Source organism: Bactrocera latifrons, unplaced genomic scaffold (genome assembly GCF_001853355.1).
Source record: "Bactrocera latifrons isolate USDA-ARS-PBARC rearing strain unplaced genomic scaffold, ASM185335v1 scaffold_6, whole genome shotgun sequence".
NCBI classification, from domain to species: domain Eukaryota; kingdom Metazoa; phylum Arthropoda; class Insecta; order Diptera; family Tephritidae; genus Bactrocera; species Bactrocera latifrons.
Window position 1 is genome coordinate 1,085,271 of NW_017537267.1, and position 26,011 is coordinate 1,111,281.

A 26,011-nucleotide genomic window follows, 5' to 3' on the forward strand; every position below is an offset into this window, starting at 1 on the left:
TTATTAGACATATGCTTATATGTACATATATATATATTTGTAAATAAACAATAATGCATTTCACCGAATTTATGTGAAAATATTTCTTAGAACTTATTATTACTGTTTTTTCAATTTAAATTAGAAGACTTTTTCGTGTTCAATTTCGTTTTGCTAGTCTTTTTATCAAATTCAGCACTGGCCTTACGTTTTTTCGCCATTGGTTTTGTATTTTTCTCAACATTATCTTTTTCCTTTTCCACATTCTTCGATATACGAGTTGATATACTATCACGTTTGGGCGCATGGCTTTCCAGCCACTTTCTTTCGCTTTTCCGTTGTTTCTTCATACCTAATATGAAATCGGGCACTTTCCCATTGGATTCCTTAATAATATTTGCAATGCTGGAAAGGAAAAGTTATTAGAATTAATGACCGTGAATAAGTCATTTTTATAAATTATGTACCTTCTTAAATTTGGCGTGTCAGTTTGCGTGAAGAATGTTATGGCCTTACCATTTCTGCCCGCTCGGCCAGTACGACCAATACGATGTATATACGATATCACTGATGGTGGAAAATCGTAGTTGATGACCAGATTGACACCTTTAAAATCTATGCCACGACCCATTAGTTCGGTACATATTAGCACCCAAATATGACCTTCTCGAAACGCGCGTACACAATTGTCACGTTGCTGCTGTGAACGATCAGCATGTATGAGATCGACATTGATGCCGTCATAGAGCAACTCCTGGAAGAGTTCCTTAGCACGTTCCTGAAATTTCATTTCGTTTTAGAATAACTGTTTTTTTATAAGATATATTCATTTACTTTGCTTTGCACAAAAACCAACACGGGTGGTTTCAGTCCTTTGCGTACCATATCTCTTATGGCTAATAGTTTCCCACCCTCAGAACCAACAAACAGCAACTCTTGTTCAACGGAATTCGTAGCACTATTTTCATGACCAACTATTACACGCGCCAAGTTGGGAAGATTTTTTATTGCCCACTTAGCCACTGGAACTGTATACGTCGCACTGAAGAGTGCTAACTTCTTTTTCTTATTTGTACAAGCCGCTAAAATAACATCGACTTGGTCTTTGAAATTATTTATGCCTTCCTCCATCAAGCGGTCCGCCTCGTCTATGACCAGCCATTCGACTCTGTAATAATTAAAATTCGACAATTAGATGGTTATATAGAAATTTAGCCTAATATAGATCAATTTAGCAGTTAAGATTTAGTACATACTCAGTTAGATGTAGAGCGGGTGGTTCTTGCTCCAAAAGAAAACGTACGCGATTTGGTGTGGATATAAGTATGTCATACTTCTTATTCGCATTATCAGAAGTCTCATTGTTGTTGTTTGATTTTGCTTGAAAGTGTATTTTTAATGCTGTCTGATTTGCCAATTGTACGCATTCTCTATAAATTTGCGCTGCCAATTCGCGTGTAGGTGCCAACACAACCGCACGGAACCCCAACTTACTTGGCTTGCGCAAATCATTGATAATAGGAGCTAGAAAAGCGATGGTTTTGCCTGAGCCAGTTGGTGCTGAAGCCATTACGTTGCGCCCCTGTAACAACAGCGGCATTGCCTGCATTTGTATGGGTGTGGGTTTCGAATAAGTGGCAGTTGCGAGATTTTGCAAAAGACGATCAGACATGCCATATTCATTTTTTAGGTCTTCAAATGTAGTTACAGGTGCCGGAATATTCTTACCACGCGCAGTAATTAGATTTTCTTTACGAATTGTTGTCACCTATTGAGAAGTGATAAAATACCAAAAACTAATTTGTGTTCATAAATATTTATTATTTATTAATGCATACCATTTCTTCATGAAGTTTTGCTTCTCTTTCTTCTGCGGTGACTGTCTTTTTAGGTTTCTTCGATAATTTTTTAATATCATCTTTACCATTGACGTAATTAAAAGACTCTTCTTCCTCTTCAGAACTGAAGCCGTCCGAATGAGAAACCTCTTCGTCACTTTTGGCTATTGTAGAAATTGTTGATTGTGCTGTTTTCTTTTCTTGTATTTCATCAGTCGTGTGTCGGTTCTAAAGATATGTGCAAACAAAAATATAAATATATATTTATTTCCTATAAAAAGGAAAGGTCCTTACCGATTTGATTGCAGTTTTAGGTTTTGAATTAAACCTCGCTCCTCTTGTCAACTGTAGAAATATATCATGTGTATCCATTATTATTAATTCGGCTTTCACTTTAAAATAAGGTAAGTTTCCACTTTAATTTTTAAAGTTTTCAGTTAAATTTAGTACTTTTATTTGTTTATTAAAAAAACTCGCGAAAAGATTGACGCACGTGTTTTTCCATTACACAAAAATAATAAACAGAATTGTGCACTCAGCTGTTCTGAGCAAGGTTGCAGAGGAAACTGATTCAAGTTTAAATTTACATAACTTTATAATTACTAATATTTTGTAAATTTTATTACACCAAGCTGATAATTCTTATATTTTACAGAAGGTAAGTAATTTTGTTTATTAAAGTAAAATAAAAAAGAAAGAATAAATAAAATTTTATTAAGTGTGAGTAGTAATATTATTAGAACATACAATAGCTGTCAATCTTTAAGTGAACGAACAGGGCTATTCTAAACAATAACAATGAACACATCTGCACGTACTCTACTTGTAAACAAACCCCTTTCTGATTTGTTTTTATGTATACATACAACTATGGTAGTTTTATTTCGCTGTTTTTTTTTTATAAACTGAAGTGATTTGCAATTAATAATCACAAAATAAAGTAACACCCGAAAAGTTTATCTTTAAAATGGAAAGCATTTTGTTGCCGAATATTGCCGCAATTTTAGTGAAAGATATGTTAATAGATGAAAACAAAACCAAGGAGGGGGCGAATATATTTGCCAGAGCGGATTTTCCGCTACTCCACAGCGATTCCGATGATGAAGCATTACATTTTTTCCTACAAAGTAAGCGCAGAAAACATGAAGATAAACAGATTATAGCAAATAATTCCAATTCAAAAAAATGTATTAAAAGAAATAAAATACCAGCTGCTCCATGTGAACCTGTGAGGCGTCAAACCTTAACCGAAATTAATTTACTAAACAAATTTAATACGACACTATTTGAAGGATATTTGCATATGAGTAAAATGACTTTCCTGGTAAGCACAAATTGAAACAATCATAATGGCAAAATATTGAAATATATATAGTATATTTTCTGCAGCGTATCTTCAAGAGACTACGGCAATATTTACCCAGCCAGCATTTACCCACTGCTGCACCACCGCAATCGATTTTTTCACTCGCACTCTGGAAACTCTCTACAGATGAGCATTTCGAAGATATTGGACGTAAATTCAACATTACAAAATATGTTTGCCAACAAGTTATACGCCTGTTTTGGCGACGCATTTCCGCACAATACGAAGCATTAATTCAATGGCCCAGTACACCAGAAAAACGTCAGTACACCGTACGGTCGTTTCAAGCAAATCAACAGCTTAATAAATTCCAACAATTATTTGGCATTTTAGCCACCAAACAATTGGATGTATTCCTCGAAGCTGAAAATGAGGAGCGACAAGTTGTATTACAAATTATTTGTGATGGCGATCAAAAAGTGGTTGATTGCTTTTTGGTACTCGCGGATGAATATTCATTCGATACCTCTCCCATAGGGCAAACATTGGCGCTGAACGTTCAAACAATGCCTTTAGGCAGTTATCTTATTGGTGATGAAAGCTTTCCACTCAAACCCTACCTAATGCGTCCCATAGGCGAGCCCAGCGATGACAGGGAGCGTGCTTTCAATATGGCATTACAGCCGGCTTTGTTGTTGGCTCAACAAGCGCTAGATTCGATGGCAAAACGATTTAACGCTCTTTATGCGCTGGAAGCACGTAACCTACACGAAGTGCGTAAAATCGTGGATACAGTGTGTGCTTTACATAATCTCTGCGTCGACATGGAAGACGATTATGTCGAACGCAAATTGAAGGATATGCAGTTTAATTGGGCTAAAGTTGGAAATGGCGCAATAAGGAAACAGGCAGATGAACAAGATGAATTGGGCAAGCAAAAGCGCGCTACAATCATGGCGGAGATGTTTTGGTAGATTCGTAGTGGAATGCAATTTTATATGATATTATTAAAGTAACTTAAATATACATACATAGTTTTCGTTTCAAGCAAACAAATCTTAATTTTCAGCGATTTCGTTTATTCCGAAACATAGTTGCGTGATCGCCGTCGTGTGTTGGTAATATTTATACATTAGTTTTTCTTCCTTTATAATACAACTTTAAAATTTATGCGCTATAAATACGTTTACTTTAGATTACAGTACATTAACAGTGATGTATTAATGTATAAGGTATATATGGATGTGTATAATATGTTGCTTATTACTTTTTGTTGCTTTTTATTATTGATGCTAGAGATATTTGTCCGTCAGGCTGCACAAACGATTTCATTTACCAACATACAGTAGTTATCAGATGAACAAAATATAAGTTATATAACAAGCTAATAAGGTACATAATCGAAATATAATAATATATAATATGTGTGTATAAATAAAATTGTCTATTTATATGTAAGTATGTATAAAAATTAGGTATATGAGAAGAGATAATAAAGTTTCGAGATTCAAGTTAAACAAACTTATTCCGTTCAAAGAAGCATGAAGAAATTTTTTTTTATCAATATCATAAGTGAAGAGAGTTTATAGAGAGTTTGAAGTACATCGTTTCGAGTAATATAGGGTTAATAGGAGATCGATTAAATAGTTAACAAATAAATAATTTTAAGTTACAATGCACATTAAGGGTACGCCCTCTGAAGATGATGCCCTAAAAAAGTATTCAAGCATTCACCAAAAGATCTACACATTCTGCGTGTGCTGTATACAACAGTACATTTGATACATATAACTTTTCATGGAATGTTTTTATGAACAAATTATTTGGACATTTTGGAGAGCGGATAATTTTGTATTAGAACATCATTATTTTAAAGTTTTAGATTTAATTCGGAGATAAAAAAAAAAAAATATTCCAAAATATCAAAAAAATCTCATTTAAAATTTATGAAAAAAAGAAAAATTATTTCGGCACGATTTAAATTCAAATAAAGTTTTTGTTTACGACCCTTAAGGGAAATAACCATCAACTTCAGGAAACAACGGCAACCTCAATGTGCATATAAATAACAAGAGGTAAAGCGATTTACAAATAAGCCTACAAATATAAATCAAAAGAGGAATGTTTCGAGACATTAACGTAACATTGAAAAGCACAAAATATTCATATGTGGATATGTAACATATAGATTTTTGAAATTATAAATATTTGTGCAGTGGCCAAATACTTGGCGTTTAATATGACGCTGCATGACCTAAATATTCCAACTATGTGCTACTTGTACTTAAATTGAGATTATTGCCATTTCCAACACTAGTGTTATTACCATCTAATAATTGTAATAGTTTTTGTCTGGTGCGTTTGTCACTCACGCAAACACATTGTATGAGATTGGTTAGTTGCTTTGTGGAATATTGCTCCAGATTACGCTGCGCATCAATCCATTCTTCGAATTGTTCATTTGAGTAATAATATGCCTTTATGAAACTATCAACATAAATGCGATGCGCTGGATATTTTTGATTGGAAATCAATTCGAGTATGGACATGAAATTTGTAAAATCTAGTTGCATTAGCGCCCGACCGCCGGCAGAGCATTTTTTTATATTCGAGAAACTGTATAAAAAAACAATGATATTAAAAAAATACATATTTAATAAATTTAATATGCTTACCCTTCTACTAGCAAATGCGTCGCGACATGAGCCATGGAGTTCCATATAATTTCCGCAGGTAGATTTATTTCTTTGGCGATTTCTTCCAAACGCATTGCAAAGCTTTGAATATTCTAATATATCACAAATTAATCAATTGAAAATATAACACAATAAAAAAATAATGCTTTTAAAAATTCATACGCACCCGATTCATGATATCAATGTAATTATTATGTTGAAAACTGACGTGATTGACATCCCATTTCACTTTGCTGATCATTGCTAAGACCGCTGGCAAATCAATGATGCGCGAAGTAACACAGGTGTACACTGGACGTGCAATGTCCGCCATGAATTCAATGTAGTCGAAATAAGCCGTTAGCATTGGTCGCTCTTGTGGCGCTAGCAAATGGTTGAGGTAATTGTGTAATGTTTGAAACTGCTGTGTCATGCAATGGCCACTCTCTATCGCAACTATGCGCTGTGAAAGGCCGTACAGAGTATCTGGATTCGCCAGCTCGTTATTAATCTGCAATTAAATGTAACGGTTTGAGTTATGGAAAATATTATAGTGTTCCTAGTGGCATACACACCAGTGATGAAAAGTTGAGTGGCCAAATTTTTATATTTGTTACGACATTATCCAGAACTGTTTGGAGTTTTTGCTCAAGACGTGCGTTGTAAAATTTTTCCATCGTCACGGGCTGGAAAAAAATTTAATATTTTTCTTACTATCCAAAGCGTATATTCAACTTAGTAAACTTACAGCATCTTTGCCGAAAATTTCATGCACCGCATAGGCGTAGAAGTCCATCAATTCCAACATGCTCGCCACAATTTTCGGTGAAATGCAATGCAACAACTTACACATTTGTAGGTAACGGCCAATGCAACGGAATACGTTCAAAGTTGTGTTGTTTACAATAACACACGTATTGCCTGCATCATCTTCATATTTGCTTTGCATGCTTTTTTGCTCGTCATCACTGTCCTCGGAGAAGTAGCAGGAGGCCTCGTCTACAATACCGGAGAGTATGTCCTCTTCGAGCATAGCCACATCCAAACCACCATCAAATGGCGAACTCTTCTCAGAGAAACGTAGAAAGTAACCATAGGAACCGTAAATGGAACTACCACCGTCTTGCGAATGCACCGAGACTAATTCGTCACAATTGTTATTGCTTGTTGGTGAATTATTCACTGATGTAGCTGAAACGAGCAAGTGTGCGACAGGCGGTGATTTATGCCGTCTCAACGTGTTGCGTACGGAACGAAATTCCTATGAAAACATTTCATTTAAAATTCAATTAATAACACTTTAAGTTATTTATTTCACCGGCAACTGAAGTATATTAACAAACGAGTCCACCGTTGTCCACGATTCATTATCCAAAAAGAGACATATCTCCTCTAGGCATGTTATGTGATAACGTTGGAAAAATTCCTGACTTTGTACTTGCATTGTTTCAATCAATTTGTCGGACTGTTCACCACAAAATTCCAGACCAACCTTTTTTAAACGCTGTACTATGGATAATACTTGTATGAATTGATCATACTTCAACGTTTTGAGTTTAGTGCTTTGCAGAAATGTGCAAATCTTTGTTAGAATGTCATTCCAAATTCGTGATTGACCCTTCTTCAGCTTTTCTTGTATATAAATATCGGGCGAGTCTTCCATGTCCAAGGGGTACAGCTTATAATTTTGATGCCAAACAACAATTTGATAATAGGACGCCAGTATGGTCCAGAATGTTTTGCACAAGCTGATCAAGCAGGAAATGTATTTGTCCACAGTCACTTGTTCACAAAGTTGTTCGAAAAGGAATTTCATGTTTTCATCAATATTTGGGTCGTTGAAGGCGCGTAAAACTGAGTTTACAGAGGAATGTATAGCGGAGATGAAATTTATGTGCAGCTGAATAAAACGAAAAGTTAGATAGAGGAAAACAAACAATATTAATACATCAGCTAACCTGGTCCATAGCAATTAGAGATTTGTTTAGCAGTTTGTAAGCTTCTTGCAGCTTCGCATACTTCCGCATATCAAAATTCAAAATCATCTATAAATAAATCAGTTATTTAAACATTCGTAAAAAAATTGCACAAGTCTATGTAATCATTACCCACCTCATTGAGAACTGTGTCTAGCTGAAACTCCGTTAGCAAAAGGGTTTCTTGTAGCTTCTTATTCAATGACTGCACGCAGTTGTATTGCATATATTCTTCAGCAGAATCTTTACACTTAAGCAGTAAACCAATTGCACCAGAGTAATTATGGTCGGAAAGAAATTTTTGCACTTCGACGTCAGTAGATTTCTAAGAGATATGTTAATAAATGATAATTAATTGCCTACAACTACATACTTATATACACCGTAGTTAAAACTATCTTACCAGCTTTTTAATCGCGAGCAAAGTATTTAAAAGCTCTTTAAGAATTTCACGCTTTCGATAAGAGGCTAATATTTCTAGGCTGGTTGTGGTTAAATTGACTTTTGCATAATTTAAATAAGAACGTGCTTTTCGACAAGTCCATAGGGATTCTTCCAGATCTTTTTGTATATCATTAATGGATGCAAACTCCTCGTTGCAAGCGCTACGTTGCTCTAATATGTTTTGTAGCACTTGCTTTGATAGGACTTTATGCTGTGTGCGCAATTGTGCAATCGTCCCATCAATTAGTTGAAAATTTACACCGTCAGAAAAAACTTTCTGCAGCAGAAAATAAAAAGAAATATTTATCTATATGTACATATTGCGTATGGTGTGAAGATATAAAACTGGTTTTGCAGCATTTCTGAGGCATATGCACGTCTCCATTCTTAAGTGACTACGTCATACATTGTCATCAATGTGTAATGCACTTTCCATGCATATTGAAACAGCAAATATATAACTATTTTACCTCACCTGAAGTTCATATTGACCATGCACATTGCGCCCCTCCTCCCCTTCTGGTTGAAAATATATTTCCTCTATACTCTCCAGTATTTCCTGGTCAGATTTTTGTGCGTTGGCAGTAGTATCAACAGTATCAGAATTAGATGCATCACTTTCACCACTTGGTGATAACGTTGGTGCATTGCTTCCAGCTTTCAGTTTGTTTGCAGAAGCTTCCGTAGGCTCAGTTGTGACACTCTGTATGAAGTAATCGGAGAAACCCATAGCTGGTATTTTCAACTGCCTATTGGTCTGCAGATTGTTTAATTGTGTAATAACTCTTCAAACTATATAAAATATATTTAAATACCTGTTTGTGCAGCAAGTCCATAAACTTTGTTTTAAATTCATCCATTTTTGCTTTTGGATGATGCATTTTCCTGCTAAACCCGTTGGGAGGAGAGTTCGCAAATGTTTAACAATAAAAATGACAGTTCAAGAAGAATGACGGGTTGTATTGAAACTGTTTTTTAATGAAGTAATTTATGGTAGTTTTCCATAAATGTAATTTATTAAAAATTTGGATATAATAATAATAAAAATAATATCAACAATTAAAAAAAAAATTCGGTCCATTTTTTCAGAAAAGCCACTATGCTGAATATTTACCATTATTAGAAACATAACCTTGAAGAATTTATATTAAATTTATTATTGTTTTTTATTGCCAGCTAATTCTTTATCACGAATATAATCCAGTTAATAATAATAAGACGCATAAAAAAGGTTATTGTAAACTATAGTTTATAATATAAACTTATTTAAAATAATTTGATTGATATTTCATCGATTTCATGTTTTCGACTGTTATCGATATTATTAACAAATCGCTATGCTTAGCGTAAAAATACCACGAAATAGTAAAGTTAATTGTATACATTGAGAGATAAAATGTCTTCGATATTAAATATTTTTATTTAAAATGAATAAATTAGCAAAATGACAGCATATTGTGTGAGCATTAACAATGTCAAGATGGATCTTCCAGTTCTGTTGGCCAATTTGAAACAATCTTGTGGATTATGGTTCCTAAATGAGCGACATACAACCGTCGCACTAAATAATGAAAACAACTTATCCTCATATGAAAGCATAACAACAGCCACTGTGGATATATTGCGTCATGGGTTGCGTATAAAATCAGGGACTACCATAACGGTGAGATCTCAGCATTAACGACCTTTTATATTGTGAAAAGTGTGTGCGCCTACTTACTTTGGAATTAGTATTAGCATATTTTTTCATTGATTTATTGTTTGATACAAATATGCAGATAAGTGTTAGTTGGCATAATTTTTGTATGTGCGTATGTAATTATAGATGTTCAAACAAGATAAACCTTGAATTATATGCGTATTGATAGAAAAAAAGCTAAATGTAAAATATTTGAATGCTAAACATATAGTTTTTCCAATGTTTTTGACCTTTTCTAATTATAAGTAGAAGATTTTATTTAACTTATTGGTATTTAATATTCTATGACTATATATCAGTTCTTAAGCTTAGCATTACAATTTTAAATTATATATTTTTGTTTTTAAGGCGATCTGTAACTCTACAATAGGTTCATCTGGTGAAAATATTTACCTTGATAGTCCCGACAATTTTAAAAAGCTTGTGGAAGATTTTGAGTGGGTTTGTAGGTCGGCGCAGATCCGTGATTCATTTGCGGCGGATTTCTCTATTGAACCGGTGTCATATGGGAGTAGCATAAAACAAACCGTGGGGACATCATCTGTAATTAATGACCGAGGACAGTATCGCATTGAAAGATTTTTTCATTCCTGGGTGCTACGTAATTTACAGTCAAATTGCTTAAGTGTCTGCTTGCAAGTTTTGGTTGCAGAAAAAGAATTGATCAATACATACTATGCAGAAGACGCATTTCTACGAAATGAGGCGTATTCAACAGCGCTTTTTATTTGTTTATCTGCTGTGGAATTGAATCAATATAGTCTGATAAGTCAAATAGATACAAAGCTCTACAGTCCAAAATCCGGTATGGGACCCTTGAGTACTACAACGAAAGTTAAGCACAGGCGAACCAATTCACATCCCACATTCTCAATTTCTCCGCCTAAAAATACAAATATTACAAAGCCTACTGACATATACAAGGAAAACAATGTGGAGAAAAATATTGCAAACAGCGATTTACGTAAAATGGTAATATAATATATAATATAATAGCACTTATAAAAAGTATATTAATATATGTTTTCTTTTTTAGACTGATTTTTCAAATGCTGCATCGAACGTCCCTGCTTTCCTAACATTTCGTAAAACCAAAAGCCTTCCAACATTGCAATACAAACCCCATGAATCGTTTGGATTATTTTTCTACGAAATGCCTAGACCACGTTCTAAAACAATGGCTATTAATTCGAAAAATTGTTTACGGAAAGATAATAGGCAGCTATTTGTCAAATCAGATGATTTTAATGCGGAGTCAACTCTTGTCAATACGCCAAAAATGAGTAATAACAGCGGTTCCTGTTATTCTAATTCTACTACTAACACAACAACCACATCAAGTTCATTATATTCTGGCAGCGATTTCCCCGACATCGTCCTACCTTCGAAAAATCAGCAAAGCCAACAGCAAGTATTTGCTTCGACGAAATTAAACCAGCGATCGTCTTCCTCAACACCTACGGCTTCCATTTCTTCATGTAATACTGCGCCTGCCCGACTCATAGAATTCATTAATTGTGATGATATCAAAATCTGGACCGATCAAGCTTATGAACAAACTCAAATCCAACAAAGTGATTTTAATCAGGGAATCCCAACAACCGATCCATGTATCATACCGCAAGGTTTTGAACCACAGGTGATACCCAATATCGTTGTAAATTCTTCATGTGCGAAAAATGTAAATTATCTCTTACAGAAAGCGAAAAGCGCAAGTCCTTTGGGCAGTTTTCTATGTAATCTGTTTAGCACACCTCCCACGTATACCCATTGGTCCATATCTAATCAAAATGATAACAGTTTTGTTAGCAGTTTAGATGATACCGAAACTAATGGTTTTACTGCGACATTAGCTTTTCCTTGTAATTTGAAGCAACCTGTGGATAATTCGAAAATCTCATCTGGCGTCTTCGATGCATTCATGCCTGTTTATGGACAAAAGTTGCGTTCACGGCACTCCCAAAGCCTGTTTGAGGATGGTGTAAGTACGCTCGATTATAAAACGTCAGCAAATGAATCGGAGATAGTTAGATCAGTAAAAGCATTAAATGAAACCCAGAAATCATTGCCAAAATGTGAACAATCGTTAACAGACTTTTTAGAAACTTCGCAAATGTCTCGAAATAACACTGAGTTGGAAAAAGAGAATGCACATTTTCGTGTATCGGAAGCGATAATCTCAGCAATCGAACATATAAAATGGGACAACAGCACCGAACCAGAGAAAAAATGGCGACGTAGAAAAGGTAAATAATATTAAATTTTTTTTATAGATTATTTACTTATATAACTGTTATACACTTTTTAGAAGCAATCCAATCTACAATTGCCCTAACTGCCACAGATTGCTTGAGCACTGAAAATACAAAGAGTCGTATTCATAAAAATGATGTATGTATTTAGAAACTTACCTCTAGAATTAACTAACATTATTATACGCAAAACAAAATTTAGACTTCTCCCGATGAAGCTAGCGAACATATTCCTTACGCAGAGTTAGATGAGAATTGTTTAGATTCACTTTCTGCTGAAGTTGTTGGACTCTCACTTATTTCCAAATTTAATGACAAACATCTGCCAAAAGTGTCAGAGTTGAAATGGCTGGTTTCCGAGGAAGATACCCCGCAGCAACTTTTACCAATGCCGGATAATAGTCCTACCTCGAATCCCGATGAAAATGTGATACAACCGCTTACACGCGGCACACGATATTGGGCGCCACCTCGTCAACAAATTATCTTTACGGATCACCCCTCGATAAGGTACTCTTGCTTATGGTATAAATAGAAACCGACTTCTTAATTGATAATTTTTATCTTGTACAGTCGCAAGGAGTTGATACAAAAGCAGAACAATCGTTGCGCGGGCTGCGGAATGCGAGTTTCTCGGCAATATATCAGTAGTTTTCGCTATTGTACGTATCTTGGCAAATATCATTGCACCGGATGTCATCGCAATCAAATATCACCTATTCCCGCAAAAATTTTACATTCGTAAGTTCCTTTATAATCTATAAAGTTGATCAATATTGCATATTTGACATTTCAATATATTTGTGTCAATACATATACATAGTTGGGATTTCAAGTGTTATCCAGTTAGCGTTTTCGCCTATCGCTTATTGGATCAGATGTATACGTATCCGCTGTTTTACGTGCCAGACTTAAATCCAGCGCTATATATAAATAATAAGGCGCTTCTAAATGCGAGAAAGAAGCGTGTTCACTTGAAATTCGTTAAAGATTTCGTGAAGACTTGCCGCTTTGCATTGAGGTACGTGGAATCATTTTCGTGAGTTTTAAAATTGCAGCCAAGTATTGATATCTTTATTTATAGAGAGCAAGTTTACTTTGAAAGCATACCAGAGCATATTGCAAACGATGCGGATATTTGGTCATTGTCCGATTTCATTGATGTGCGAAACAAAAGTATGCAACACTCAATCGATCAACTCATTGAAAAATGCGAACATCATATTTTCAATTGTGTGGTGCGTTGCAATAAAAATATCGATATATATTATATATAACACTTTTTTACAGTTAGACAATTGTATGTACATTTTCTATTTTTGTTTACAATAGCTCTGTACAGCCCGTGGATTCCACTGTGAGTATTGCCAAAAAGATCAAGTGATATATCCATGGCTAAAAAATGTATTTCGCTGTGATCGTTGCGGTTCTTGCTTCCATTTGAACTGCTGGAAGTTAACGTCCAATACGTGTTGTAGATGCCAAAGAATAAGCAAAAGACAAGAGATTGCGGTTACCTGAAACGCAATGCAACAATGTTCAGCGTCGAAAATCCAAATGTACCTTAAACCAAATTCGAATATAATGCAAACGCAAATACTAATGAAAATAGTATGTGCGTATAAATGCTTGCTGAGAAGTGAGAATATTGCGCAAAATTGTTAATTCTTTGTAATTCAACATGGAGACAAATACTTTATAGTCTGTTCTATTTACATCACTATGTTATTTATATGTATTAAACTATATATTCAAATGTTAAAGAAAGTTTATTGGCCCGACACTTCGAAATTATATTTTATTGTTATAATTATTTAATAATTTAAAAAAAACCTCTAAACACAGGTACTTTAAACTTGTATATTGTTGTAGATTTTGTAATAGCTTTAGCCTATATTTGTCTCCATTAATATATGTTTTAGCTTATATAGTGGATGTCGGATTTTTATTAACGAGAAAATATTACAACATATAACATTATATAATATAGCTTTAAAAGCTTATTTTTATACAGTACTAAGTATTAAACGAAATTAAAGTGAGTCATCTTATTTTTATTGTAATTTATATGTACGTATTTTACTATTCTAAACTTTTGCTAAAATGTATACGAAAATATTTTATTGAATGAATTACTACCGAATTGTATTTATATTTGCTTTGAGCGTTCAATATCTGTGCTATTTTGAAATTAGTAATTAGTAAAAACAACTTAAAACGAAAACATCATTAGACCAGCATCAGTTTTTTATAAAAATAAAATACAAATTTACTAAAAATATTTAACTAGAAATAATGTTTTCTTATTGGTTATGCACATTTGCGAAATAGACAATAAATCCAAATATTTTTAACTAACTATAGTAAAAGAGAGATAAGGAAGTGTGTATATAATTATTTTTTTACTATTTTATATTATATTTGGACAGGGTATTAGCAACCCTAATACCAACCCAACCAACCCATGCATTTAACATTGAAATTAATATTTTTATTTTTTAATATTGAAAAACTTACTTTAATAAATAATGATTAATAATTTGTAAATTGATTAAAATAATTTTTTTTTTAAATCCCAAATATCGTTTATGAAAAAAAAAAATTTAATCCCAAATTTTATATTGAATAAAAAAATGGAAAAATTAATTTTCGAAAAATAAGCATATAATTTAAAATTGGTGGATATTAATATATGTGATTAATTTTTAAACGTTTAAATATCCTGTCATTAACAATAAACATGCTATTTTAATAAATTGTCGATTTTATAATCTCGTTACAATTTATTAAAGTAACAATAAAATAGCATGTGAACGGACCTTATTTAATCAGCAGAGTTGAAAAAATTAATCAGCTGATTGTCTAGAAGCATGACAACAAAAGTATTTTTATATTTCGCTCCATAAATTGATGAATTTAAAGAATTTTTTACGTTTATTAAAAAAAATGACCGTGGGTGGAAATGGCACAAGCTTGGACTATCGCAATAAGATAATAATGGCGCCGATGGTTCGAGTTGGAACTTTACCAATGCGTTTGATGGCTTTGGAATTCGGTGCTGACATTGTTTATACAGAAGAATTAATAGATTTGAAGTTAATGCGAAGCAAGAGACGAGTAAATGGTAAGCGTGTAAATATATGAGGATTGCATTACAATTAATACTTTGACATATAACAGCTGCATTGGGCACAATTGACTTTGTTGACCGAAGTGACGGAACAATTGTATTTCGTACTTGTGCAAACGAACGACAACAACTTGTACTGCAGTTGGGAACAAGTGATGCAGAACGCGCATTAAGCGTAGGCAAGTTAGTAGAGAATGACATTGCCGGGCTAGATATAAATATGGGATGCCCCAAAGAATTCTCCATAAAAGGAGGAATGGGCGTAGCACTACTTGCTCAACCAGATAAAGCGGAGTATATCCTAACAACATTGTGCAAACATTTGAGCATACCAGTAACCTGCAAAATTAGGTAAGCTTAAAATGCTTAACATAATCATAAAAGAAAGACTAATTTAAAACAAAAATACAGAATTTTACCAGATCTCAACGATACGATTAAATTGGTGCAGCGTTTTGCAACTACAGGAATTGCTGCTATTGCGATACACGCGCGTACGCGTGATGAACGACCACAGCACGCGCCACATCCAGGTAAATATCGATACTATTAGTAACGCTTATATAGTTTAATTGAATTAATTTATTCTTTATATATTACGTAGATTTTATACGGGAAATTGCGAAAGCGGTCAATATACCAGTGATTGCAAATGGCGGTTCGAAAGAGTTTCACAATCATAAAGACTTAATAAGCTTTCGCGACTTGTGCGGCGCTACCAGTGTTATGGTGGGTAGAGCTGCCCAGTTGAATGTTTCTATTTTTCGAAAAGAAGGTAATTTTTTTTAAATGAATAATTAACTAAAACTATATAATAATAATTATATCTTAGGTATGCTGCCTATGAATGATATTATTGTTAAGTATTTAAAGCTTAGTGTCGACTACGATAATGCAGCGCACAACACGAAATATTGCGTGCAAAACATTTTAAAAGAGTTGCAAGAATCACCGCGTGGTAAACAATTTTTACAATGTCAGACGCTACAGCAAATGTGGTAAGTACTGTTATTTAGCTATATGAAATGTATGCAATTTCAAAAGATTTTCTCACAGTGAAATCTGGTCGCTGGGCGATTATTGTTATCGCAAACAATTGGAACTGAAAGAGCGCGGAAACTTTGGCAGACGTGAAGTGGCACCGGGCATGTTACTTGATGATGACACCAGTGAAGGTCCCGAAATAAAACGTCAAAAAAAGGACATACCTCCACTAGAGGCTGATGTTGTTCAACACAATATTGCATTCTTGCGTTCGAATTACAATAGCGGTCTGTATGAAAAATTTGCTAGTTTTTGCTTCTTATATTAAATTTGCAATTCATATATAGATACACAATTGCCAAAAACAAAACTCTACACGTATGCTGGTCGTAACAACTTAAGCATAGCGCAGTATGAAACGCAACGCATTGATAAACTCTTCCGCGCCATTTGCACTTTCAACGGCAAACGGTATACGAGTTCATTTTGGGAGAAAAATAAAAAACAGGCCGAACAAGGTGCAGCACTGGTGTGTTTACTTGACATCGGCGAAGTAACCGAAGATGATTTAATAAAAAATGGTAGCATATTACGGTGATATATTGAATCTTATTTATGTAAATATGACTGGTAAATGTTTTTACTGCAATGATGACAATGCAACTTAATAAAAGAAAAGAGTTAAGTTTGTATGAAAGCTATATTGTCCAATATTAGGGGAAAACTTCGTGGCAAACTTCAAGTGCCATGTGCAGGATATAGCTTATTTAAAAAAAATTAACTAATTATGTCACGTTATGTAACGCTTTCAATCATATATTTACCCCAATATGGTTATCATATTTATGTTTTGAACTTTATACTCCAGTATAAAATTTGCGTATTTTGTGTATTAAACTTAATTTAAAAGTTCTATTTTACTGTTAACATTTATTGCGGTTCATGCTGTTCTAACTCTTCTATTTTTGTTGACGGTTGACGGTTTGATGATGGTTTTGTTGTTGTGGATGTTGATGTTGCTGCACTGGTGGCTGGCTATGTCTCTGCTGCTGCTGCTGCTGCTGATGATTATGATGGTGTTGAGTATGATGAGGCTGACGCTGTGGTGGTGGCATCATGTCATTGTCATCTCGATGTCCATAGTTGGCAATAAAATGCAGTAAACCAGACTGAGTTATCGGATAACGAATACTTTCCACAACCGCTATAACATAATAGATAGAGATAGATTTTTATAAGATTATAATTTGTGCAATTGAAATTAGGAACTCACAGGTGGCAGTGTTAAAACTATTCGGAAGCATTTTGTCTGTGCGTTCGCGCATAAATTCCCATTCGCCCTTCTGATTTATGGCGCATTCAATGATCTTATTATCTAAATTCTTTAATGCTTTCGTATATTTCATCTTGGAAAAATATTCTGTTGTGCCACCGACATAAAGGTAGCCCACTTTCTCAGTTAACATGCTAAAAAGAAGAAAATGCTTTAGTACACATTTAAAAAATATATAAAATGAAAGATTGCACTAACCCCGGGGCACTTTCCACTTTTATTTTAAGTCGAAAATCGATTGAGTTCATATTACTTGGTTTCCATTTAAGTACGTCCTTGCACACGCCAGCTGTGTAGGGCTGAAAAAAAGTGTTGTTATTGAAATGACAGCAGCTCTAAATTTTAATTTATTTTTTTCTTAATCTTACTTGTTTTGAAGGTTGAAAAATTAAACCATCTGGTACATGTAATAACGACTTTGAGAACTTCTCACCCAGTAAGGAGGCAGATTGGCGAATATCCCAAAATTCTTTATTACGAATGCTGAATGGTTCCAACGGTCTATTGATCAGTCCTTTGGTGATAGCCTCATAGCGTGGTTCTAAAAATATGCGTTTGAGAGATTTCTTAAGCAAGTCTAGTTCGTTTGGTTACCAACACACCTATAATTTCTTTTTTGATGCAAGTCAGCCGGTCGGGATAGAAGGGTTTCGCACCAATGTCATAATTGGAAATTTTAATTATATCGTATATGAGGTAGCGCGGAATAGATTCACCATTGAGTTTGTCAATAACCATTTCCTAGTGCAAACAATTATTAACATTTCGTTTGAAATAAAAAATAATAATTTGTAGCTTACTCCATCTAAAAGTGTGTCTTCTAAGTGCTGACCTAAATTGCCAGCCTTGACAAATGTTATGTTTTCGACTTGGAAACAAGTATTGTTTCTGTCGAAAAAGTATATCTCATCACGTTTATTAATAAGCATCATATACCTGTGGTGAATAGTTAAGAAAGTAGTAGTAGTATTATAAACACATGTGAGTATATATTGCTTACCGCGTGCCATCCGCCTTCCACGACACACGATATGGTATTTCGCTTAAACGTTTTAAATTATTCTTATCCATAGATACGGGCTGCGCACCAGGAAAACCTGATTTCTTCCAACCGCACATTTCCTGTACCTTTAGCTGTAAATCTCCCAACCTTGGTTGGTCGGTTACTTGCACTACACCTGGAACACCGCTCATGAAGGTGGCATTTTTAATTACCAACTCTTTGCGTCGCTTCTTTTTAGGGCCACCACCATTGGAAGCGCCCGGTTCCTCATCGTTTTGATCATCTTCTTCGTACTCCTCTTGCTCGTCGCATTTGTCGTTGTTAATGTCATCTGCTTTACGCTTATGAGAGTCGTAGGAGTTTGCGTCATTTTCATCACCGTCATCATATTCTAAATACCATGCTGGTAAGTTAGGCGCTGGTAGAGGGTCCTCATCATCTTCGTATCGACGGAATAATTCATTAATATAGTCCTGTTTGTAAATTCCTGGTGGACGTGCCTCCGCAAATATGGCTATTGCTGCTTCAATTGAGTAATCCAGTCTTTCCACCAAGTAGGAAGCAATTAAAAATCCTGTTCTATTGAAACCATGTGTACAATGTACGCCTACAGTTTCAAAAGGACGTTCATTGACAAAGCGATCAACAATTTCGATAAACGATTGGGTTTGCTCTGGCGAAGGTGTTTCTCCATGGCCGCGACACTGTAGCTTTACATATTGAGCATCGCGTGATTCAACAATTTGACGATTGTAAAAACGCGTTGTGTTGGTCAAATCAATCCAAAGGCCCAGTTTTAACTAAAATTACAAACTGTTATTGCCAAAATTATACGAAAATAATATATTGATCTACAACAGCCAAATCGAATATGTATACATATACATATATACATATAACATAAAAGTAGTTGTGCATACAATATTGGCGACACGTTGCAGGGTATCAGTACAAACCTTTATTGCTTTAAAATAGTCAAAAATCATTTCAGGATGAAAGAGACATTCAATTGGCACTTGATCATCGAATGCACTACTCAATGGTGTTTTAAATGCCAAAAATCTTTCAGCAATTAATTTTTCGCTCTTTCGGGGGCAATTCAGCCATCGATTTGGTATCGGTCCAGGCCTTGAATTTCGGGACATCTTTATAATTCAGCACTTTAACACCGAAATAAAGGTGTGTGCTTTTGAACTGCACAATAAAAATCACTATTTATATTTCACTCGCACAGACTTTTTTTGGTAACTTTTTATACACAATTTTATCCAAAGCCACAGACACATAAATTAAAATTTGCACTACGCTGTCAATTACAGCTGATAGTCGATGGTGATGGATGCACTTACAATTTTAGACGATAGCTATCGATTTTGTTTGTTGGTCGCACTTTGACTGATAAAAAAAAACTTTAATTATAGTTTTATATAATAATACTTATTACTTTCAAAAAAGAAAAAAATAATAGATTATGTGTTGTGCTTTTTTTTTGTTAATTTAAGAGTCTAATTTTTTTTATATTTTTATTACATTTATCTATGTAATGAATTTCGGAACATATCAATCATTCTGAGGTGTTCCGTTTCCATTTAGTCTTTATAACTTAGCTAATCTGATTTAAGAAGTTGCGGCGTTTTGCACTCATTTCTTGTCTAAATATTTGTAAATTTTATTCAATACAGAAAAGAAAATAAAGATAAACTATTATGTCAGACACCGAGAAAAATATACCCGAAGGTTGGGAAGTGCGTAAAAGTCGGTCAACGGGTAAGCAATATATGACTTTTATACAATACTTCGTTGCTGAAAGTTATCGCCAATGAATATTAGAATGGTGTATATACATATTTACAGAAAGGAAAGGAATAAAATTGGCGTATTTTATACTTTGCAGGATTGACTTATTATTTAAATATTTATACAAAAGAATCCCAGTGGGATTTACCGTCTGAGCCCGCAAAAAAGGAGTCGTCTGGTCCTACTGAGGTGCGATGCTCCCATTTACTTGTTAAGCATAAAGGTAGTCGCCGTCCTAGTTCATGGCGCGAAGAAAATATTACGCGATCTAAAGAAGAAGCACGTGCGATTTTAGATGACTATCGCAAGCAGATTGAATCTGGTGACACTACATTAGCCGCACTAGCAACTAAGTACTCTGACTGCAGCTCCGCAAAACGTGGCGGAGATTTAGGCCCATTTGGCAAAGGTATCCATAATTGTTGTAGTTATGTCCTGTATGCTTTCATGTTCATTTTGTTTTAGGTCAAATGCAGAAGGCATTTGAAGATGCAGCATTTAGTTTGAAGGTTGGACAAATGTCGAAAATTGTCGATACAGACTCCGGACTACATATAATTCTACGTACGGAATAAACAATTTATATTAACATATAATTCTCCTAATCGATTTAATTAACTAAAATCGCATTTAAAAATTTCTAATAACTAAACTTTTTATTTTATCTGTAATTACTTTCATATTGTTAGCTAAACAAGTAATCCATTAAAATTATCAAAAATACATATGATAAAATTAAAATAAATCAAACGATACTATATTAAAATTCCATTTTATTCAGTAATAACTTTTGCCCAGCACCCTTTTCTTTTTTAAGCACTTCACTTAATGGCTTAAGGAGCTCTTTAAGTGCCGATTTCACAGCCTCATTATTTTGCTCGAAAACATTTAATAATATAAAACAGGCCCGGTTTACATTTAACCAATCTCGCAGCTAAAAATTTATAAGGTAAATTAATGTGGGTGATATATGCAAATCTGGTATTTCTTACCGTATCAGTATTAAGTTTTTGAACGAGGATTGATCCAAATGTTTCTGCACTTTCGTTTGTGGACAAACGTTCTTTGTCATTTTTGATAATCTTTTTCAATACAATATGCAGGCCAGATTCCTCAATGCCTAGGGCTGTTACCATAGCGATCGGTTCTTTAGCCTCTTCTACTTCATCATCCGATGAATCGTTTTGTGGCTCATCAGCGTCAGCAGGAGCTGCTAAGCGTTTTTGTTTCTTCACTTTGGTTGCTTCTGCAATTATTTTCTCTACATCCTGAATGCTTTTTGCCTTTTTTGCTTTTCCTTCCTCTTCTACAGTTACAGTCCAAGTTGGGTCCACAATAACATCAGCGAGGGCTCTGGAAGCTTTCTCAAAGTGCTCTTGGGTTACTAAAGAGGAAATGAAAACATAAGGTGTTTAATTAAAAAAATGGCGAGCATAATTACAAAAAGAACACAAACATTTCTTCAATATTTCGGCTGTGACGAGACCTATATGTCGATTAGACAGCCAGAATTTCGGGTCTTCACAAATGGCTGTAGATAAGGGCTCTTCGATTTGTTCGAATATTTCTTTACGTCTAACATCTGTATCTTTTTTCCCATATTGCAACCCATCATTAATGCTTGTAATGAAGCTGGGATGGAAGCAATTTGTATCGGCAGGCACAACGAACCATTCAATGACACGACGACCCCATTGATTTTCCATCAAAGTTTTCAATTCGGGATTCAAATTGTCATATATTGCCTTCTTAGTTGCTTTTGTGTCATCAAGGCAGTTTACTAAGGCTATTAAGAAAATATGGCCATGTTCATGTGTACTAATTTTTATCAAGTGATCTTTGATGGTTTTTATTATAGCCTGAAAAAACAAAAGTTTTACATTTGGAAAAGAGGTCAATCAAAAAAGGAATACATTTAATTTTAATAGTTATAAGAAAAATACGTCTCTTTTTTTTATTAACTTACCCGCCTATTTTTAGGAGTGGATTTATAAAAACAAATTATTGCCGCTTGAGTTCCATCCTTAGTTGTTAGCAAAAGTGGTATCAGAGGCGCAAATGAACTAACGGTTTCTTCTATTTTATCATCTTCACAAACTGTTAAATATTCCAAGATGACTGCGTGAACCAGAGAATTATCCACTAACTGTTTGTTGGCCAAATGGTCGATGTTGGATTTAACAGCACTCAATATGGACAATTTCATATCGACTGCGTCTTTGTACGCATCAGCGAGTGATTTTACATTATCATCTTTTGATTGACGATACAGTTCTCCATAAAATTCTTGACGAAGATAAATACGTTGTTTTGTGTTTGCTATAGTGTGGTAGGCGTGATCCAGAATTTTACTAGATATATTGTGTCCAGCCAAGCGTATTACATTGCCCATAAAGCTATCAACAATTTTTGATTTTATTGTAGGTGAGCCGTATTTGAACATTCTTAGTACACAAAAGTGAGAATATTTAGATACACACATTTCAACGACCAGAGGTAGTAGTTTCTGCATATATATATATATATACATTTATTAATAAATGTAAATACATGTGAAAAGACGTATATATTACCTCGGATAATTGATCTCGAAGTGAAGGTGAAGAATGCTTTAACATGCATTGTATGATACGTGCCGTATCATGTGCCATTATTAACTTCTTTATCACATCGCCACGATTCAGAATATTATATAGTTTTTCGACGAGCTCAGATTTTTTTTCTGTACGACGACTTCAGGAATATAAATATAAATTTCTCAGTAGTATATACAAGAAAAACACTAATTACCATTTTAGTTTTTCATAAATTTGTTTAGCTTCCACTGACACCTCATAAGATTCCTTGGCTTGTTTACGTTTAAGTTTCAGCTCCTTCTTTTCTTGTTTGAATTTACGCCAGTCGGTTTTTTCGCCTTCGGCAGGCCCGCTTCCTCTTTCACCCAACTTCTTACCTTTACCATTCTTATCAAATTTGCCGGAACCATTAAACTTTCCAACGAATTTGTTGGCTCCTGGTTTTCCTGAGAATTTATTTGCACCGGGTTTGCCAACATTTTTTAGAGGAAATTTCGAATTTCCTGTGGATTTTTTAGCAAATTTGTTTGCTTTGGTCGGATCTTCTCCTTTCCCCGATTTATTTATGGCTTTGTCTGCTTCGAATTTCGAGGATTTTTTCTTAATTGGCTCGTCAGTGTCATTCTCCGATGCACGTTTCTTAGCCTTAATCATTATTATGCACAAATTATTGAACAAATCGGCAGATGTCTATGTAATATTCAGTCCACGTGCGTTCAAAATGTTGTTTTCTTTATATGAAATGATTTGAAGTATATCGTATCTACAATTATTGCAACTCTGTTAGTTCGTTTCCATGTTGTTCTGTGTCATTTACCGCATCGTATCATTCAACGTTGCGTTTGTAATTTCTGTACTCCTTTTTCAGTGCTTCTGTTTTTTGCCACAATTTTCACGGCGTCCTAAAAAATAAAGGTACATTTTGTGTAGAAAATAGCACTTTATTCAGAAGTTTTTGAGCTTGAATATTCATTATTTTATAGATTGAGAGTTTAAAAAAATATCTCCTACAAAAAGAGTATAATTTGTGAAAGAAAATATTTTCAAGTTTTAAAGCGGCGAAAATTAAAATGGGGAGAGTACATAAGAAAAAAATCGCAGAATATGCGGAATCTGCTGAAAATGAAAACGAACAAGATGAGGAAACTAAAAAGAGCGCCACGGTGGAGTCCAATAGCGATGAATCGGAAGTTGAAGCTGGACGTGAAGAAGGTGATGATGGAAAGAAAAAACAAAGCGTTGTAAGAGATCAAACACATCCCCAAGGGAATACCGATGATGAATTCCATTCTGTACAGGGTAGTGTCACCGATGATGATCAGGAAGAGGAAGGAAGTAGCGGTACGAGCGGTAAGAAGGGGAACAAACGCAAAGCAGCGCCAGAGAAACTCACCGATGGCGACAATGATAATATGGATAGTGACGATGAGCCATTGAATGGCGGCGGTACTGGTGGCGGTGTAGCTAAGAAGGGGCGCAAGTCGACAGCGGGTGGAAAACAGAAAGCTGCGGGAAAGAATGGCAAAGCCGGTGGTAGGCGTGGCAAGGGCAAAAAAACACAAACTAAGGCTCTAGCTGTAGAGGAGGATGACGGAGGGGATGAGGAAGTATACGAGGTATGGGAAGATTTAATTTTCATATAAAAATTTATTATTTTAAAATTATCGATAAACAACAATATTAAAAATATCGATATTTGATTATATTTAAATATTAAAATTATTTATGAATATAATAATACAAAAAAAGTAAGAACATTTAGTCATGTATACGTCAATTATGGTTTCCGGTTAGGAACAAGTACTATAATAATATATGAAAAACTAAAGCACACAATTTAAACATTTTATTTACAAGGTTAAAGACATAGTGGGCCATAAGGTAGAACATGGTGTTACTTACTACTTGATACGCTGGAAAGGATACACCAAGGATGACGACACATGGGAGCCAGAGGATACTCTATCGTGCCCAGACATAATTGAAAGATATAAAAATAAGGTATTTAAAAAAGAAATATATTTGGCTTTGACTATGATATTTACTATGGAATTGTCTTTTTTTTAGCAATCGGCTAGCAAAACAAATAAGAAAAGTGGTGTTGCTGCAAAGAAAGGACGTCCAACAAAAAGCGAATCATCGGTTGATCCAAACAAAGAATGGGAGGTAGACAAGATAATCGACTATGCTGAAGAGAAGAATCAACGCATATTTCGCATACGTTGGAAGGGTTTTGGACCGAAGGCGGACACTTGGGAACCGGAAGCGAATTTGTCATGTGATGAAATCATTGATAAATTTATGAAACGCATGAAATCCCAAGAAAATGTATCATTTAAAGAACTTCGTGAAGAGCCGAAAAAAACCAAACGGCTTGTAAATGAAACATCACCACGTACAAATTACCATAATCCAATTGGGCGAAAATCAAAGCGCGCCGTATCAAAGAAAAGGTACGCGTAAGAGTTATTTGAAAACCATCCAAATACTTTTTTATACTAATTTTTTCATTTGCAGGGTTTATTATGGTGATAGTGATGAGTAACTTTTATAACGTTTCTTTTATCTGAAAAAAAAATTTTTTTTATATATGCGGCAACATCTAAGCATGTCTTGCGGTGTTTTAATTTTTTAGTTCCAAAAATTTGCTTTTGAATGTTAACATTTTAGCCGTTGTTGGTTTATTAATATCTATCTAAATTGTATCTGTCACCGCATGCTAAACAAAAATTAATTTGACCGAATTTTAGACCTTTTAAGTTAAATATTACTTTGCCGAATATATAAAAAAATTCAACAACTATGCGTATATACATACATATGTATGTACGCCCTCGGTGACATGTTGTACGTATTAGTAGTAATACATTTATAATGTATATTTGATTTAAATGAATAAGAAACAATGAATTAAACATTTTATCAACCATATGAAAATATTGCAAATTATTTTTTTTATAAAAAAGAAAAAAAAGAAAATTAAATAAGTTCTAAAAATTGTAACCAGTAGATTTATACA

General features: G+C 34.4%; 9 protein-coding genes across 11 annotated transcripts; 5 read left to right on the forward strand and 4 right to left on the reverse strand.

The window, feature by feature from the left end:
• Positions 1–69: 69 nt before the first annotated feature.
• LOC108974968 (probable ATP-dependent RNA helicase DDX52) lies at positions 70–2,314 on the reverse strand. The gene is made up of 6 exons (XM_018943114.1): positions 2,112–2,314; positions 1,818–2,045; positions 1,236–1,747; positions 814–1,147; positions 447–757; positions 70–384 (listed from the first exon to the last, which is right to left on the reverse strand). Exons 1-6 carry the CDS (start codon positions 2,187–2,189, stop codon positions 111–113), a joined length of 1,737 nt encoding a protein of 578 aa, XP_018798659.1. The 5' UTR covers positions 2,190–2,314; the 3' UTR covers positions 70–110.
• Positions 2,315–2,672: 358 nt separating this feature from the next.
• Positions 2,673–4,287, forward strand: LOC108974958. The gene is made up of 2 exons (XM_018943095.1): positions 2,673–3,141; positions 3,207–4,287. The coding sequence occupies exons 1-2, from the start codon at positions 2,785–2,787 to the stop codon at positions 4,095–4,097; spliced, it is 1,248 nt and encodes a 415-aa protein (XP_018798640.1). The 5' UTR covers positions 2,673–2,784; the 3' UTR covers positions 4,098–4,287.
• Positions 4,288–5,052: 765 nt separating this feature from the next.
• LOC108974957 (syndetin) lies at positions 5,053–9,159 on the reverse strand. Its single transcript, XM_018943094.1, has 11 exons — positions 9,034–9,159; positions 8,694–8,975; positions 8,178–8,495; positions 7,911–8,099; positions 7,757–7,843; positions 7,117–7,698; positions 6,547–7,059; positions 6,374–6,484; positions 5,986–6,309; positions 5,799–5,911; positions 5,053–5,739 (listed from the first exon to the last, which is right to left on the reverse strand). The coding sequence occupies exons 1-11, from the start codon at positions 9,097–9,099 to the stop codon at positions 5,391–5,393; spliced, it is 2,934 nt and encodes a 977-aa protein (XP_018798639.1). The 5' UTR covers positions 9,100–9,159; the 3' UTR covers positions 5,053–5,390.
• Positions 9,160–9,572: 413 nt separating this feature from the next.
• LOC108974959 (run domain Beclin-1-interacting and cysteine-rich domain-containing protein) lies at positions 9,573–14,633 on the forward strand. Its single transcript, XM_018943096.1, has 10 exons — positions 9,573–9,881; positions 10,266–10,889; positions 10,954–11,556; positions 11,617–12,163; positions 12,226–12,308; positions 12,372–12,679; positions 12,743–12,910; positions 12,993–13,190; positions 13,254–13,407; positions 13,502–14,633. Exons 1-10 carry the CDS (start codon positions 9,663–9,665, stop codon positions 13,688–13,690), a joined length of 3,093 nt encoding a protein of 1,030 aa, XP_018798641.1. The 5' UTR covers positions 9,573–9,662; the 3' UTR covers positions 13,691–14,633.
• Positions 14,634–14,991: 358 nt separating this feature from the next.
• Positions 14,992–16,975, forward strand: LOC108974951 (tRNA-dihydrouridine(20) synthase [NAD(P)+]-like). The gene is made up of 7 exons (XM_018943086.1): positions 14,992–15,293; positions 15,350–15,650; positions 15,711–15,832; positions 15,904–16,074; positions 16,132–16,297; positions 16,356–16,570; positions 16,631–16,975. Exons 1-7 carry the CDS (start codon positions 15,080–15,082, stop codon positions 16,879–16,881), a joined length of 1,440 nt encoding a protein of 479 aa, XP_018798631.1. The 5' UTR covers positions 14,992–15,079; the 3' UTR covers positions 16,882–16,975.
• A 93-nt stretch (positions 16,976–17,068) lies between these two features.
• Positions 17,069–19,934, reverse strand: LOC108974950 (mRNA-capping enzyme). Its single transcript, XM_018943085.1, has 8 exons — positions 19,576–19,934; positions 18,617–19,419; positions 18,417–18,552; positions 18,219–18,357; positions 17,985–18,157; positions 17,815–17,915; positions 17,557–17,750; positions 17,069–17,487 (listed from the first exon to the last, which is right to left on the reverse strand). Exons 1-8 carry the CDS (start codon positions 19,762–19,764, stop codon positions 17,243–17,245), a joined length of 1,980 nt encoding a protein of 659 aa, XP_018798630.1. The 5' UTR covers positions 19,765–19,934; the 3' UTR covers positions 17,069–17,242.
• Positions 19,935–20,213: 279 nt separating this feature from the next.
• Positions 20,214–21,176, forward strand: LOC108974956 (putative peptidyl-prolyl cis-trans isomerase dodo). The gene is made up of 3 exons (XM_018943093.1): positions 20,214–20,386; positions 20,514–20,825; positions 20,882–21,176. The coding sequence occupies exons 1-3, from the start codon at positions 20,326–20,328 to the stop codon at positions 20,989–20,991; spliced, it is 483 nt and encodes a 160-aa protein (XP_018798638.1). The 5' UTR covers positions 20,214–20,325; the 3' UTR covers positions 20,992–21,176.
• On the reverse strand, positions 21,046–23,726 carry LOC108974952 (protein penguin). Its single transcript, XM_018943087.1, has 6 exons — positions 23,207–23,726; positions 22,990–23,149; positions 22,383–22,922; positions 21,873–22,275; positions 21,409–21,800; positions 21,046–21,350 (listed from the first exon to the last, which is right to left on the reverse strand). Exons 1-6 carry the CDS (start codon positions 23,644–23,646, stop codon positions 21,177–21,179), a joined length of 2,109 nt encoding a protein of 702 aa, XP_018798632.1. The 5' UTR covers positions 23,647–23,726; the 3' UTR covers positions 21,046–21,176.
• A 90-nt stretch (positions 23,727–23,816) lies between these two features.
• Positions 23,817–25,931, forward strand: LOC108974954 (M-phase phosphoprotein 8). 3 transcript variants are annotated; one of them, XM_018943090.1, is made up of 6 exons: positions 23,819–23,907; positions 23,976–24,233; positions 24,291–24,608; positions 24,850–24,993; positions 25,060–25,445; positions 25,510–25,929. In XM_018943090.1, exons 2-6 carry the CDS (start codon positions 24,063–24,065, stop codon positions 25,535–25,537), a joined length of 1,047 nt encoding a protein of 348 aa, XP_018798635.1. In that variant the 5' UTR covers positions 23,819–23,907; positions 23,976–24,062; the 3' UTR covers positions 25,538–25,929. The 3 variants fall into 3 exon arrangements, with proteins under 3 accessions (XP_018798633.1, XP_018798635.1, XP_018798634.1); XM_018943088.1 differs by having other exon boundaries at positions 23,817–23,907; positions 23,976–24,608; XM_018943089.1 differs by lacking the exon at positions 23,819–23,907 and having other exon boundaries at positions 23,915–24,608; positions 25,510–25,931.
• The last annotated feature ends 80 nt before the right edge of the window (positions 25,932–26,011 follow it).

Bases quoted from the DNA above. Each gene is read 5' to 3' on its own strand.
- LOC108974959 (XM_018943096.1), top strand. From the start codon at position 9,663: ATGACAGCATATTGTGTGAGCATTAACAATGTCAAGATGGATCTTCCA. The intron at 9,882-10,265 runs GTGAGATCTCAG...TTTGTTTTTAAG, and splicing joins AATCAGGGACTACCATAACG to GCGATCTGTAACTCTACAAT. The intron at 12,680-12,742 runs GTACTCTTGCTT...TATCTTGTACAG, and splicing joins ACGGATCACCCCTCGATAAG to TCGCAAGGAGTTGATACAAA.
- LOC108974951 (XM_018943086.1), top strand. From the start codon at position 15,080: ATGAATTTAAAGAATTTTTTACGTTTATTAAAAAAAATGACCGTGGGT. The intron at 15,294-15,349 runs GTAAGCGTGTAA...GACATATAACAG, and splicing joins AAGCAAGAGACGAGTAAATG to CTGCATTGGGCACAATTGAC. The intron at 16,571-16,630 runs GTCTGTATGAAA...ATTCATATATAG, and splicing joins GCGTTCGAATTACAATAGCG to ATACACAATTGCCAAAAACA.
- LOC108974950 (XM_018943085.1), bottom strand. From the start codon at position 19,764: ATGTCCCGAAATTCAAGGCCTGGACCGATACCAAATCGATGGCTGAAT. The intron at 19,420-19,575 runs GTTTGTACTGAT...TTGTAATTTTAG, and splicing joins ACTATTTTAAAGCAATAAAG to TTAAAACTGGGCCTTTGGAT. The intron at 17,916-17,984 runs GTAAGATTAAGA...ACTTTTTTTCAG, and splicing joins TTTTTCAACCTTCAAAACAA to CCCTACACAGCTGGCGTGTG.
- LOC108974958 (XM_018943095.1), top strand. From the start codon at position 2,785: ATGGAAAGCATTTTGTTGCCGAATATTGCCGCAATTTTAGTGAAAGAT. The intron at 3,142-3,206 runs GTAAGCACAAAT...TATTTTCTGCAG, and splicing joins TGAGTAAAATGACTTTCCTG to CGTATCTTCAAGAGACTACG.
- LOC108974957 (XM_018943094.1), bottom strand. From the start codon at position 9,099: ATGCATCATCCAAAAGCAAAAATGGATGAATTTAAAACAAAGTTTATG. The intron at 8,100-8,177 runs GTAAGATAGTTT...CATATCTCTTAG, and splicing joins TGCTCGCGATTAAAAAGCTG to AAATCTACTGACGTCGAAGT. The intron at 6,485-6,546 runs GTAAGTTTACTA...ATTTTTTTCCAG, and splicing joins AAATTTTCGGCAAAGATGCT to CCCGTGACGATGGAAAAATT.
- LOC108974956 (XM_018943093.1), top strand. From the start codon at position 20,326: ATGTCAGACACCGAGAAAAATATACCCGAAGGTTGGGAAGTGCGTAAA. The intron at 20,387-20,513 runs GTAAGCAATATA...TATACTTTGCAG, and splicing joins GCGTAAAAGTCGGTCAACGG to GATTGACTTATTATTTAAAT. The intron at 20,826-20,881 runs GTATCCATAATT...ATTTTGTTTTAG, and splicing joins TTTAGGCCCATTTGGCAAAG to GTCAAATGCAGAAGGCATTT.
- LOC108974968 (XM_018943114.1), bottom strand. From the start codon at position 2,189: ATGGATACACATGATATATTTCTACAGTTGACAAGAGGAGCGAGGTTT. The intron at 2,046-2,111 runs GTAAGGACCTTT...ACATATCTTTAG, and splicing joins CTAAAACTGCAATCAAATCG to AACCGACACACGACTGATGA. The intron at 1,748-1,817 runs GTATGCATTAAT...ACTTCTCAATAG, and splicing joins CAAAACTTCATGAAGAAATG to GTGACAACAATTCGTAAAGA.
- LOC108974954 (XM_018943088.1), top strand. From the start codon at position 24,063: ATGGGGAGAGTACATAAGAAAAAAATCGCAGAATATGCGGAATCTGCT. The intron at 24,609-24,849 runs GTATGGGAAGAT...TTTATTTACAAG, and splicing joins GGGATGAGGAAGTATACGAG to GTTAAAGACATAGTGGGCCA. The intron at 24,994-25,059 runs GTATTTAAAAAA...TCTTTTTTTTAG, and splicing joins TTGAAAGATATAAAAATAAG to CAATCGGCTAGCAAAACAAA.
- LOC108974952 (XM_018943087.1), bottom strand. From the start codon at position 23,646: ATGATTAAGGCTAAGAAACGTGCATCGGAGAATGACACTGACGAGCCA. The intron at 22,276-22,382 runs GTAAGTTAATAA...TTGTTTTTTCAG, and splicing joins CCACTCCTAAAAATAGGCGG to GCTATAATAAAAACCATCAA. The intron at 21,801-21,872 runs GTTTGTGTTCTT...TTTCCTCTTTAG, and splicing joins AGCCGAAATATTGAAGAAAT to TAACCCAAGAGCACTTTGAG.